This window comes from Chenopodium album, chromosome 19, assembly GCF_948465745.1.
Source record: "Chenopodium album chromosome 19, dcCheAlbu1.1, whole genome shotgun sequence".
Lineage (NCBI taxonomy): Eukaryota > Viridiplantae > Streptophyta > Magnoliopsida > Caryophyllales > Amaranthaceae > Chenopodium > Chenopodium album.
In genome coordinates this window covers 36,784,642-36,800,216 of record NC_137852.1, presented here as the reverse complement: position 1 = coordinate 36,800,216, position 15,575 = coordinate 36,784,642, and the positions used below count along the sequence as shown (strand labels likewise).

The following is a 15,575-nucleotide window of genomic DNA, read 5'->3' as shown; positions in this document are numbered from 1 at the left end:
ACTCGTAAATTGATGAGAAAGATAGCAAAAAAGTAGAAACGGTTAACGGAATTCGAGAAGAGATCAAGGATTAGAAATCGAGATTGATTAGGATTTTTTTTTTTTTTTTTTGTCGGGCATGATTGAATATTAACACCGAATTTGAATTATGTTCAGATTGCTCACCCATATTTGACTCATAAATTGATGAGAATAATAGCGAAATTAAGTAAAAACAACTAACAAATTAAAGTAGTGATCGAGGCATGTATCAAGATTCTAGACTCAAGATTTTATTTTTATTTTATTTTTTCTTTTTTTGTCTGTGTAGTGTAGTGTGTGGATGGTCAAATTAAGTTTGTAAGAGGTCAGAAAGTAATGTGAATTGGATTCGTGAAGTGTTTTTGGTAAAAAAAAATGCTATGCGCATACGTGACTTTGGAAATTGATTGTAAAAAATTAATGTTGCTCAACCAACAAGTTCGAGAAGTGTTCGAGGCATGCATGTAGTGGAGGGCATGCTTGTATCAAGACTCAATATATATATATATGTATATATATATATATATATGTATATATATATGTATATATGTATATATATATATATATATATATATATGTATATGTATATGTATATGTATATGTATATATATATATATATATATATATATATATATATATATATATATATATATATATATATATATATATATATATATATATATATATATTTTGGGGGGTTTGTGTAGTGTAGTGTGTGGATGGTCAAAATTAAGTTGTTAAGAAGTGAGAAAGTAAAGTGAATTGGCTTCTTCAGAATTTTTTTTGTGAAAATTGATATACACGTACACGATGTTGAAAATTGATTGTAACAAATTAATGTTGTTCAACAAACAAGTTAGAGAAGTGATCAAGGCATGCTAAGGCTAAAGGTTTTTTTTTTTTTTTTTTTGGCAGTTCAATGTAGTGTATGGATGGTCAAAATTACTTGGTAGGAGGTGAGAAACTATGGTGAGTTGGTTTCGTGAGGTGTTTTTGGTGAAAATTGATATGCGCATATATGGACAACGTTGGACATACGGAGTAAATTATAACAAATTAATGTTGTTCAACTAACATGTTGGAGAAGTAATCGAGATGGCATGCCTCTATCAACAAGTGGAGGGCATGCCTGTATCAAGACTCAAGTTTTTTTTTTCGGTGTAGTTTAGTGTGTGGGTGGTCAAAATAAAGTTTGTAGGAGGTGAGAAAATATGGTGAGGTGGCTTTGTGAGGTGTTTTGGTGAAAATTGCTATGCGCATACACAACGTTGGAAATTGATTGTAACAGATTAATGTTGCTCAACTAACAAGTTGGAGAAGTAATCGAGGCATGCTTGTATCAAGAAGTAGAGGGCATGCCTGTATCAAGACTCAATATTTTTTATTTTTTTATTTATTTTTTGTCGGTGTAGTCTAGTGTGAGAAAGTATGGTGAGTTGGCTTCGTGAGGTAATTCTAGTGAAAATTGCTATGTTCATACGCGATGTTAGAAATTTCTTGTAACAAACTAGTGTTGCTTTAGTGAAAATTTTAGTCGTTTTAACTTTTTTGCTATCTTTCTCACAAATTTTTTTAGTCAAACGTGGGAGAGTATACTTCAAACTCATTGTCTTAATATAAAAGCGTCAAACAACACCAAGCGACAAACGACATAAGACAAGTGCCAAGTTGTTTCCTAGTTTGCTTCAATGAGTATTTGTATATATCCATCTGCGCGTTAATTCAACAACTTAAATATATAGTTTTGTTTCCGATAAGAGATTATTATATATAGTTGTTACATACCTTGAAAGGTGTACAATAATTGGCAACATATTTCCCTATGAAGATTTAGCCGCATAGCATCACCTTGAAAACGATTGTAACAAACTAGTCATTTTCTGTAAATAAACTACAAAAACGCCGATGTTAGTGAAAAAGATAATAAAGACAATTTAATTTAATGATTGTTGTCGTTAAAGTAATTGATTTTATTGGTTTTAGCTTTACAAGTAACTATATGATATGTTTTATGTTTGAAGTATCATCTATAACACTTAATATGCAAGCTATGCTATTCAGGTTTCAAATAAAAAGTAATTTAACCATACACATTAATAATTGTCTTTAAATACTACATAAATCCATAATATTACAGGCATTTGATAAAAATAAATAATATTATAACTACTCAAATGTCTATATAACTAGGCACTTTAAAATATTAAATTTTATAAAAAGTAAGTCAAGGTCATGTCAATAGTCTATGGACCTATTCATATTTATTTAATTTCAATTCAGTTCAGTTCAGTTCAGTTCAGTTCAGCTCCAATCAGTTCAGTTCAGTTCAGCTCCAATCAGTTTAGTTCAGTTCAGCTCTTAATTTCCTTCTCTCATAAAATATTCATTTCAGCTCAATTCAGTTCAGTTCAGTTCAGCTCCAATCAGTTCAGTTCAGCTCAATTCAGTAAATGTGAACAAGCCCTATATCTATATTCTATATCTATGAGAGTGAGGGATAACTCAAGTGGTTAGAGCTCCCTCCCGATTTCAAGAGATCCTGAGATCGATTCTCACCCCCGCCCTTATGGCTCTCTAAACACCAAAAAATATTCTATATCTATCTATCTACACTTATTTATACTAATATATTAAAAGGCTATAAGAACGTCCACGTGTCACGTAGACTCTCTTCATTACGCCACGTCACCAACTCAACTAATTATTACACCATGTCATGCACAAGGTTTTCCTAAGAACGTTCACGTGTCATATAAACTAATCATTACGTTATGTCATGCACTTATAATAAAAAAATGCTCTCCACAAGATTTGAACACGCAACCTCTTAATCTAAAACTAAGTGTTTTACCACCAAACTATTATAGATCAAAAGTTTCAACTATTGAAAAACAGTACCTATATTGAAAAATACTCCCTCCGTTTTTTTATTTGCATCACTTGGGATTGCACGAAGTTTTAAGAGAGTAATATAATATTGCGAGTGAGTGAATAAATTATTATAGTAACAATAAGATGGAGATCATGAAAAAGACAGTATGTGAGAGACGATATATATTTTTATTATTTAAGCGGGGACGATGGAAGAGAGAAAATTGAAGAAATAATTTGAGTGGGGTTTAAAAAAGAGAGTGAAATGATAAAATATAATATAAAGTTACCAAATATAGAAGTGGTGCATAAACACCCATAAAAAGAAAGTGATGCAAATAAAAAAAACGGAGGGGGTAATAAGTAATAACCCGTGCATTAAACGGGCTAAAAGACTAGTTATTTATAAGAATAATTACTATGATATTTATATAATATTAATTCAAAAATCCCTCTCAAATGAATGGTTGAGACTTACTTCAATTATTATAGTAAGGAGTAGCTACATATCTTTTTAGCCATTGACAAGTAGGTTTCCCAATTTATATGCATCTTCAACATCACCATCAACCTTCCATTCATCCATAGTCTCCCAAATTACAATTTATAATAATTTTTAAATACCTCCCACAAAACACACCTATTTTCAAATTACCACCCATTAAATTTTTTAATTTATTTTACCACCCTTTAAATTTAAAAACCAATTAAATTCCCACCTTTTAAAAATTTTCGGTGGTTTTCCGTCACTGGACCCCGCCTAACTTATTCTCCTCTTTTTTTTTCTTTTTTTTTTTATTTTTTTATTTTATTTTTTTTTTGGAAATTCTTATTGGTAGACATCAACTTTTGCTTATTTCCATTGGTAACCATTTTGTATATGAATTATCTTTGGCAGCCTTCAACTTTTAAAATGTTACTTCCGTAACCTTATATGGTTAAAAGCCGTTAACTGGCTGTTAAATTTAACGTCAGTTAGTTTTAAAAAATTTAAAAGAATATTTAACTAAGGTTAGTTATATTATATTTGATTAATTAAAAAAAACCCTCCCCAACCAGGAAACCAGCCCTGCCACCGCCTCGGCCTCTCCCCCTCTGCTGCCAGCGAAGGCCAATCCTTTCCCACCGGCGCCTAATTCTTGACACCTTAGCCCCAACCGTCCCTCCACACTACTACTACTACTGTTGTCTCCCCTGTTCCCTCACACACCAAACCCGCAACACCAGCAAACAACCGGGCAATTCCCCCACAACCGTCACATAGTCGCTGCCGAACAACCAACCACCATCACAAACCCGCAGCCAACAACACCACACCGCCACACTACCGAGTAGCGCCACAAGCTCCAATTATAGCCCCATCAGTCCCCACCCAGCAATCGAATCAAATATCACCACGGCACCACCATGCCCTCACTAGAATCGAACCAGGCCACCATGGACAACGTGGATTACGCTTCAAAGGGAAATGATATTCGATGATTACAAAAACCATCTTACCTCACAAACTATTTCAATGAAAGAGAGAAAGCTCAAAAGAGGCTTAGATCTACTTTTCATCAAACAATTTGAGGGAGAATTCTAAGAGAGAAGAAAATAGAGGAAAGAGAGAGGAACATAATGCCTAGGGAGATGGACTCGGTGGAGGAGGGGGAAAAAAGAAAGGATTTTTTTTTAATTATTAATTTTACAAGATTAATTAACAATTACAATAACTCTAATGCAAAGTTAACGTTTATTTTATTGTTTTCAACTAAATAAGGTTACAGAAGTAATACATTAAAAGTTGAGGGCTACCAAAGATAATTCATATACAAAGTGGCTACCAATGAAAATAAGCAAAAGTTGATGACTACCAATGAGAATTTCCCCTTTTTTTTTTCTTCTTTTCTCTCTCTCTTACTTCTATTGAACTCTACTAAACTCTTTCCTCATTCCAATTCTTCATTAAATCTCTATAAAATCATCTCCCTCCACCCTCTTTCTTCATAAATTCTTTGTCAAATCTTCAACCACCCTCAAAGATGTTAAAGCAAAACCCTAATTTTTTTTTTTCTGCAAATGAATTACCATTGTTTACTTGCATGTACTAGAAAAGGGGAAACGCAGAGGAAAAGTTGCCATCTTTGGTTGTTCATTGGGGACCAGAAGCTCAATTGTGGCATAAACCCTAATTGTAAAAATACCGCAATTAATTTGTGCGAAGAACCCTAATTCAGAAATCTCCCAATTTTCCCCAATTTTAATGCGCGAAGAATCCTTATTTTAACTGAGAATTGATCATAGTTGATTGCAAAATTTTGCATTTGCACTTGTGGGGGATTTGTCTTCAAAAACAACTTAGCAAAAGCTGTGAGAATTTGGTAGAAACTGGAGAAGAAAAAACTAACTGAGTTTGGGGAGTTGTTTCAATATAGCCGTTGGGTGGGGTCCACTGATGGAAAACTCATTGGAATTTTGAAAAAGGTGAGAATTTAATTGGTTTTAAATTTAAGGGGTGGTAAAATAAAAAATTAACGGAATAGGTGTGTTTTGTGGGTGGTAATTTGAAAATTTTCCTTTATAATATACTGATGTTGTTCATCTTCACCATCAACATGTAACCCCAAACTTAATCACATCACCAACCTTCCTCAGCACAAGATGCACCTCTATAATTATTAAAAAGCAATTTAAATTTATACAAGTACTAGATTAACCCCGTGCAATGCACGGTTTTCAAGTAATTAATGACAATAAATTTCATCAAAAAAGTATAACTCAATATTAAAATGTGTAAAATGTATTTCTTCAAAAAAAAAATATATGGAATATATTGTTTCAAAAAAAAAAAAGTACTTGTATGATATATATGTGAAAGAAAATAATAAAATATGTAATAGTTATAATGGGCAATGTCATATTTAAAGAAGTTTATTTTAGAATTTGTACACATCAAAAGTTAAAATTTAGATACAAACATCAAAATAGGTTAATTTTGAGTAAGTTATTTTGGAGGGAAAACTCTTTATATTATACTGCCAAGTGTCCCTCTAGGTTCGCCTTTAGTATAATGTAATTGATTGATTAAAACTACCCAAAATTCATTTACAATTAAAGTTGGATTAAGCTAATTTTAATCACCAATTCAATACTAAATTTACCTTGAAAATTTTCTGGAATTAAAACCCATTTATAAGCCCAAAAGCCAAGCCCTACCTTTTTGGTTAGGATCATGTATTAGTTTATGCTAGATTAAAAGAATAAAAGGGTAGGATATTAGATTAAAAATTAGTGTATAATTCAATTCCATTTGCATGCCAAACAGTTATAGAATTTGAACTTGTCTAAACTAACATTTTCGGTCATCCGCAGAGGAGACATTCCATCACAAATAGCCCCAAAATCCTATGAAGTACAGGTATGATAATAAAGCTGTGCAGGATATACATTCTTGAAGAAGTGTTGCGGCCTTGCGGGTAGGCTTTCTAAGGAGGCCTCTGTTGTACAACTTGTACTGGCCTGCTCGAAGGATCTCCTTCAACAAAGCAGGAAATCACAGGACAGTGGGCTCTAAAACTATGATGGAGATCAAATGCTCTTAATACAACTAAAGTTTTCATTACAACCATTACTCCTCCCATTGCTCAAATAGAAAGCACACGACTGAAAAACCCTTGCACACAAGACATTACACATCAAAACACTTCTGAACTGTTATAATTGGAGGCCACGAGAACCTTTTGTAGCTTGTATGTACCATCTTACTCAGTAGCTTCACCAAAAATATCCCCTTCCTGCTGCTCCGCTTCTTGACTCTTTGTGCTATTTATAGCTATATCATTAAAGCTCAGATCATTTCTACAAGGAGGTGGAGTCACAAAATCAGACTCTCCTGTTGAACTTTGAGAAGGATTCCTGGCAGGTGTTGAGGGTAGGGAATTGGCAGAAGAGCGACCCGTCCTTAGCTTTTGCAGGGTGGCAAATGACTCCCTCATTGCTGACATAGCTTCAAAAAACCGAGTGCATGATGCTAGAGCAACAGGTATTGGACGCAGCATATCCTAAATTAAAGATTAGGAAGCGAACAGTAAGGACAAGGAGGTAGATAATGAAACAAACATTAAGGCTTGCACTTATTGCATGACAATAAAATCAGAAACTGATAGCAACCAGTACCCAATGATGATATCAAAGAATCTCAACATTAAGGCTTGCACTTAATGCATGACAAGATAAATTCAGAAACTGAGCAACCACTACCCAATAATGACACATTATCCTTTGTATCAAAGAATATATGCCTCAAATCAATCTGTCTTGCTACCTCTCAGATAGATGCAAATCAGCAAGCAATATTTGCCTACAAAAAGCATCCACAAATTTTTAATTACTTCACTGGGCTAGAAACACACTTTAGTAAACTGGTTACATAGCAAGAGTGACCAGATGCAAAGTTTCAAAGACTATTAAATTTACCTTCTAAAACTTGTTTACTTATGGAACCCAACTTTGACATGCTAATAAAGGTAGAGGTATACAGGATATCAGGTCAAGCACAATGGATTTGGGGGCATCAAACACACGATCTTTGAAAATTTTCCAACAATCAATATCACCAGACTAATTTAACTTTTTAGCAACTTTAAAGCAGACATGTTTAAAAAATGTATATTTATCCCTTTCTACAAATTTGCAGATTATTGTGTCATATCAGAACTCAGAAAGCCTACTTAAGAACCTGCTGTTTTTTTATTCCATCTTACTCTAATGATTGTTCAAAACATTAGCAGCAAGCTACTTTTCTCAGGTCCATCTATACTATCATATGAAATAGCTTAATTTCCCAACTTCTGTGAATAATTTTTTTTGGGTACTTTCCAATGCAACAAATAGTCCCAACCCTACATACATAATCTTCGGAAACAGACCCCCACCAACCACCCCCCCCCCCCCCCCGGAAACCACATAGATTTAGCCGATTCACTTCTCCCATGACGACAGATATCTGAAATTAAAGAGATATGTAATTACAGTCATCAAGGAGCTACTTTTTTCAGCCATGTAACAAGTTTCAGTAAATGAAGCCCTCCCCATCGCTCAGAAGATGGAAAATGATCCAATGATGTGCTTGCCATTGTGAAAGGAGAATGTTTAGGTTTTAACATCTCTCTTTATTTTTTATCTCTCTTCACTTTTTTTATAAACCAGAGCTTTACAAAGAAAAAAAATGAGCCCTTACAGGACGGGAATAATCCAAATCAGAAAGCATCAGATTCTCTATGGAATGGAGAAAATACTAGAACTTCACAGTACAAAATAAAAATGTCGTCATCCATTATTCCAACTAAAGTTAAGAAAAATTTCAGGAACATACGGCCCAAACTGAAGGTGGTTCCTTAAAGTTTTGGCTCCACTGAAAATCTGCAACTGATGCTGACAACGCACCATAATCACTAGCCGCTTTCATTAGTAATTCCGAGAATTGCTTCTGTAAACATCAACCCAAGAAAAAGAACGGCGCATTAAGCCAATAAAGCCCAGTATCCACAAAATACAAACCAATCATATAAATTGCTCAGGTACAAAACAAAAGGCCAAATCATATATGGGATTAATGGGAACATACAGAAATTTAAGTTTTAGTTTTTTTAAACTGCCGAATTAAATATATTCAAACTTGAACAAGTTACACCTAGTGAATAAAACGAGTTATTCACGCACTAGAGACAAGTTTTAATGAACATTAATGAGACAAAAATGAAGGTGTCCAGGCTTGGCTTGTATACTTAACAAGCCTGGAAATTTGGTTCAGTGTTATTCATCTACCAAATAAACGGATTTTAAGCAAGCTTGTTTGCGAGTTGTATGCGAATATATTAGCTTATTTACAGCCCTGGAGTTTAGAATATCATGACAAGAAATGCAGTAACTCAAGAACCAAAAAGCAAAGTGATAGCAATTCAAAGTTTAAAGCAGAAATGCAGTAACTCAAGAGCCACACATGGAGAATTCCTACTAAGACAATCACTAAAGCAGAAATGTAAAACGGTCAGGTATATTCTTCCAGTAGGTTATGTACTGTCAAAGAAAATTTGCTAATTACGAACCTGGAATTCTGCTTCCACGGGAATGCAATCCAATGAGTAAGGCTGTTGAAGACGGGCAATAATACGATCCTGAAAAATTATGATAAAATGAAAGAAAAATTCAAACTCTAGGTAACACAAACAGCTATTTTCAACCATAGCTCTAATGTGCCTAACAAATTTAATGCATGTTTTGATAGAATAGACTCTCCACAAACACAAGCAGGACAATATAACCCAGGTGTTGAAGATAATGGAGAAAAAAGCTTAATAAAAATATCACAACAATAGCCTACAGTGTGTAGCTGTGTATGCCACTAAACTAAAGTGGGGAAGCCATTATTTCTGTTAAAAAGTGAGCTAGGTGCCAACAGTATGCAGAGTGGAAATCACCAGATGGCCATCACCCTGTCTTCCTGAGTAAAGCGACCCTGACAGAGCAATTGTAAAGATGCTGATTTATATAACAGAGTAGGGACACATAATAGCTCTGGTGGGTCAATAAGCCATATTTCCTTAAGACACATACACAAATCCATTGCCAGCAACTTCACAATTTCTCAGGTTGTAATTGGGAATTTTTATTAGGCATGCCCGCTACAGTTGATGGGCAGTCAGAATTTTTCTTGGAAGTCTTTGAATTTATGCATGACACAAGCCCAAGCTGCCTAGCTCATGTTGGAGAAGATTATCAACCTTGAGTTAACTACAGATTGTGCTAGCATACCATTACATAATCTAATTGATCAGGGACACCTTTATCTTGAAACATCATATACTCAAGCCCATAAGGGTTTCAAAGGAATAAGCAATGCACAAATAATGTATACGGAGTATATAGCTGGCATCGTAACTAAATGTAAATGCAGCTCAGTCAAATAGCTTTGAGTGAGTTAAATAAATGCATTACACAGGCAGTTCTAAATCCCCAAAAAAAAAAAAAAAAAAAAAAAAAAAAAAAAAAGGAAAAAAAGTTGCACTCTTTGTGATTCATATCCTTATCAATTCTATTTCATAACCGTGGATTTCAACATACATGATCTATCATAAAGCCCTTAATCCTAAGCCTTCCCAGTCAAATAAGAAGCTACTTTATTCTAAATTAGTTGACATGTGTCTTTTATCATGTTTGTCAATGCATATAGTCAACCATAACTATTGGTTAGAATTATAGAAAGTTGATATTTTAGAAATACACATAGAAAAGAATTTATCAAGATCCACATGGCTTTTTTCTTATCTATAAATCACAAATGCTAGTCAAAATACAGTTTGCAAATACTGAATAGTATCAATATACAACATGTCAACTTAAATGGAGGAAACAAAAAAAAAAAAAAAAAAAAAAAAAAAAAGGGAGGCAACACAAACATAAAACAAACTTTACTCTAGAACTTGATAAGAAGACAATTATCCCATGATGTCTCAATTTGGAAGAGATGTCATGTAGTAACTATCTACATGTTCATGAATGTTAACAAGTTCCATTTGTGAAGAGGAGAATCACACTTTCTACGTTTTCTGTCTGGCAATTAATTCGAAAATGTCACAAACATGAGAAAATACAAAAAAGTTTACGCATAAAGCCTCAAAAACATTAAAGTTCATAATATCTCCAGGACATCAGCATTCAATCTACCCAGCTTTCAAGGTTGGGGAGAGAACTCTTCATATGCCAGATATGGAAAAGACAAACCAAGTTAAACTGTCTTAAAAGATGGCAATAATTTTACCATTGATTTAATAAAAAAATTAGCAGACAAAGCTAGCAAAATCACAACATCTACTGCCAAGGGCTGCACTGCTGCAGCAACTCTGAATAATTTTAACAATGTCACAGCATTAACTATTGTCAGGAGCAATTGATATCGCTTTTTTTGTCACTTACATCATATTTTTTAAGATCAATTCCAATATTGAAAAATTGATACAAAATAAAGGAGAGGAGAGCAGAAATCATAAACAACATGAAAAAGAGCATGTCAACAATGGAGTTCAATTGGCAAAGACAAAAAATGGTGTACAATGCCCTAACAAAATTTGTGAGTGGAAAGTAGAAATGGAATATGCGCTAGATCCAGATCTGTTTAAAGAAATCTAGATTTACAAAGTTGGGACACAACGTCAACCTGTATATAATGGATGATATCTTTAAATTTGTTTAGTAATATTATAGGTATTTGACATTTGAAAAGTATAGATCAACGCAAATCCAATAAAATCCCACACACCAGTGGATAATTCACTGCTCTCTTATGGTACCAAATGCAGATAATTTTTTTTAGCAAGGTTCAATAAGGGTATAGTATTATTTTTAGAAAAAGCAAATAATTCTAGGGACAAGAGTTATTGCTTAATCATTAATTAGCCATGTCAAATTGTTAATTTCCTCTCCAACTCCTACGATCAACAAATTTTAGCAATTGAAACTTGATAAATCATTCATTTCTAGAGTGACAAGTACACTTAGTCTATAGAGTTATAATTGAACCTTTAAAACAGCAAAGGTCACTTTTACACACCAAAATTCACAGTGGTCCTTAGCAATTGATAGCATAGTCAATTAACAATATTTATTTGAATAATGTATAGCATGAATAATCCAGAAAAAGCGATACCTTATTTTGAATCACATCTTTCAATATAGTAGTGATTCTAGCTAAAGTCTCTATCTTCTTTTCCATTTCGGTCACATGTGTTAAATATGCCACATTCTTGTCATCCTACAAAGGAAACGTGAATTGTTCAGTTGACTGTAAATGGTCAGAACAAACTATAACAAACACATTACTGCCACAAGAATACAAGATTTTATGGCCCCAAAACATAAAACTTGATAAACAGACATACACTATTATTCGAAACTAAAAAGCAAAGTTCAGCCATAAAGCACCTTCTACACATTCATTCTTTGGTCATAGAATATAAAAATCCAATAAATACAATGAAGAGCCTATATCTAATAGTTGGCACTTGGCAGTAATCCTTTGAGCCATGATGCCTTTTCCATGTAAAGAATGTTGAATTGAAAATTATATCAATACACCATTAACTATATTATGTGGTTACATCATGAGGGAGAACTCATCATTTACAATATTAAGGACTGGTTATATTGAGATGGTTGTATGGGAACACCTTGATGGATAGGATTAGGAATGTAGATATAACCAAGATGCGGGAAGGAAAATGAACTCAGAAATTTGTTGAGATAATTCCTTGGCTTGGCAGTGATCCACAGCCACTCAAATGACGTGGAAGTTGTATAGCATTAATGGATATTAATATTAAACATCTCTTTCTAGTTTTATCTTCACCTATTTTTCTTCATTCTTCTTCTGCAATCAACCATCTTTTTCTTATTTCCATTTTTTATTTATCTGATCACCCTTTTCTCAGTTCTACATCATTCTTTTCCTCTATTTCCTTAATTAGGAGTATCTCTTTTAACTCAACCCACTCTAACCTCTCTGAACCATCGAATGATTATTAAGTTTCCTAAATCCCGAAAAAAAAACAAATTCATCTTCATTGCCTCACACAATACTGGTACATTTAAAATGATGTGTAATTTGTATGCTTTCCCACTTGTATAATCACTTTTATAATCCATTCCGTGATTCAGCCCAACCTGTAATTGGTGGAGCACTATATGTACCGAACCTTCTGCACAAATCACTTACTGCATGTTTGATATGAGGATTGGAGGTGAAAACTATTGACCCTCTTTTATGAGGTAGTCAATGTATAATCCTTACATATGAGTAGAAACCTGTAATTTGTGTAGCGCGATATTTTACCAAATAATCTTGTGCATGAATCACTTACAAGGTGAAGGCCGAGTAGGAAAAAATTAAACAAAATTAGTTTCACCATTGAGCATATAAACAAGTAACAAACACACACACACACATACATCATGCATCCATTGATGAGGCTACCAACCACAGTAATCAGAAAAAGATTATAAGACATAATGGATAAGATTTCAAACTCTAACCTTTCTGCCTCGTAATTCTACTTCTAAATCTGCAATTTTCCTCTGAACTGCTGTAAGGTCTCTTAAAACCCTTACCAGATCATCACTCTTCTCCCCAGTGGCAGATGGATTTTGGAGAGCTTCCTAAAAAAAAGAAAAAAGAGAAGGCAGGGACAAAACTGAGTTGACTCATATATACAGCTGTACAATGAGTTAATTCAATATGGGCACTGAAAATAAGTAAAACATAAACAAAAAAGCAACAATTCAAAGGAACCGGAGTAGCATTAAGGAACTAATAGAAAAAGGCACACTACGCATGTCATAAAATATCATTCCGTAAACAAAGTTAGCAACTTGTAATCGGGATGATGGTAGACCTCAGCAAAGCTTCTTGTGCCCCCTCCACAGGCCCTTTCCTCTATAAAATGAGATATGTTTCCCTAAAACCTTTCTTCTTATCTACCAAATTTCATGAATGAAGTATGAGCCTCAACTAACCCCTGAATTGATAGACATAGTCTCATACACTGTGCACAAATCAATCTTCACAAGAAACCTAGGAGAGATAGCTATCCTATTCTGAAAAAAGCCTTCTGAATTCTAGAACAATCCCTGGAAGATCATTTTTTAAGTCTCGTACATAACGTTGAAAACATATAAAGAAAGATTAGATTACGCTCACTTCTCCCACCACTCAAACTAGCATCTCTTCCCAACTCCTTCTCTAATACATTTAACTTAAACTCACAGCCATACTGACATAACTACATTCATATGTATTCATTGAATTTCCATCCTTCCACTCTAATTTAACTACGAGCAATCAATCAATCGAAGCCTTAATCTCATGAATGGGGTCGGCTAAATGAACCAAAAGTGATTATTCCGTATAATCAAAATCAATCCAGATAGAAAAAAGTAGCATAATTTAAGAAAATCGAGTAATAATAGTGAAAAGAAAGGGCAACCTGTGGAGGAGTAGAGACATTGAAACCAAGATCGGAAGCAATGGAGAGAGCATCTGACATGCCACCAACTCGCCTCAACGGTTTCTTCCCAACCCATGAAGTGTCGCTTCCGGTAGACATTTTACTTGATCACCCGATCCAACAAACCAGAGATGTTTGATTCAAGGGTCGAATCCTAACATTAAAGGGTTGTGCAATACATTAGCAACAAAATTTGACTTGAAAAATCACATAATTTTAGGATTCAATAATCAAATTAGGCTCATAATTTTGGTTATCATAGAATTTAGAACCAATAATTGAGATTTTCGAACCCTACAATTAATTAAATTAGATTGTGAAATTGAAATGATGATAACAAAAACCAAACAACTTACCTCGGAAGCTGCTGAACATCAACTGCACTTCAATGGAGAATGTTGAGTGCGATTAAATGAAAGATAAACCCTAGATTGTGAAATTGATATGATGATAGCTAAAACAAACCAATTTACCTCAGAAGCTGCTTCAATGGAGGATACAAGTATTAAATTCAACGGAGAACGTCAACTGCGCTTCAATGGAGACCGTTGAGAAAGAGAGGTAGGATTGGGGTAGCGCGGCTCAGCCCAGAAATTTGCAGTGGTTATTTTGTCCAGCAAAGGGGTAAAATGGTAAATTTGCATGGATTCAAAGTTTCAAACTTATATTGTATCCAAAGTAAGAATTATTCTCTGTTTTTAAATAGGAAAAATTGTCAAAAATAATACAAAGTTTGAGCAGCGGTCCGCCAAAAACAAGTTAAACTTTTATTTATTATTTCTAAATAATACAAATTTTAGGGGGTATCCGCTATAAACGAGTTATAACCGATTGGTGACTTGATTAGTAGGTTTATGGGACACGTGCCATTATTCTATTGGTAGAGAGTGAGGGATAGCTCAAGTGGTTAGAGCTTCCTCCCGGTTCCAGGAGATCCTGGAATCGATTCTCACCCCCGCCCTTGTGGCTCTCTAAACACCAAAAAATTATTCTATTGGTTTGACACTTCAAATTTATTTTATTTTATTTAATGTCTTTAATATTTATTTTTATTAAGTTATTAATATTTTTGTTAAAAAACAAAAAAAAAAAAACCTCCTTTGCCAGCCACCCTTTCTGCTCCCTGCCAACATCCCCTTTCCTCCACTCCCGGACCTCCGACGACCCCCTGACGGCAGCCCCTGCCTTTCCCTTGCGCCGACGACACCAACCCTGACCTCCCTACCGTTCCCTCTCCCTTCCCCAACTTCTACCTGCCACGTAATAATCAGCCGCGTTAGTCACCGCCGCACGACTCGCTGCCCGAACTCAAATTAGAAACACCACAATGATGATGATTTCTCCGGTGATGATGATGATTTTCCCCTATGAAATCACAATAACCAATCGTCGATACTCCGGCGAGTGTAAACCCTAGCAAATGTGGAATGAGGGGTTCACTATCACGGGTAACTCTTATCATCATGACGCTAAGAAACTTTGGCCTAATGATTTCAAAATTTTTTGGTAAGCTCATTTTTTTTTAACACAAAAGGGATATATATATTATATATATACATATATATATATATATATATATATATATATATATATATATATATATATATATATATATATATATATATATATATATATATATATATA

General features: G+C 34.1%; 1 protein-coding gene across 3 annotated transcripts; it reads right to left on the bottom strand.

The window, feature by feature from the left end:
* Window positions 1-6,150: 6,150 nt before the first annotated feature.
* On the bottom strand, window positions 6,151-14,539 carry LOC145595351 (AUGMIN subunit 2-like). Of its 3 annotated transcripts, none has more exons than XM_081651746.1 (8): window positions 14,405-14,517; window positions 14,288-14,309; window positions 13,911-14,085; window positions 12,961-13,083; window positions 11,579-11,683; window positions 8,982-9,050; window positions 8,249-8,362; window positions 6,151-6,935 (listed from the first exon to the last, which is right to left on the bottom strand). In XM_081651746.1, the coding sequence occupies exons 3-8, from the start codon at window positions 14,028-14,030 to the stop codon at window positions 6,636-6,638; spliced, it is 831 nt and encodes a 276-aa protein (XP_081507872.1). In that variant the 5' UTR covers window positions 14,031-14,085; window positions 14,288-14,309; window positions 14,405-14,517; the 3' UTR covers window positions 6,151-6,635. The 3 variants fall into 3 exon arrangements, with proteins under 3 accessions (XP_081507872.1, XP_081507873.1, XP_081507874.1); XM_081651747.1 differs by having other exon boundaries at window positions 14,288-14,314; window positions 14,405-14,483; XM_081651748.1 differs by lacking the exon at window positions 14,288-14,309 and having other exon boundaries at window positions 14,405-14,539.
* Window positions 14,540-15,575: the final 1,036 nt, after the last annotated feature.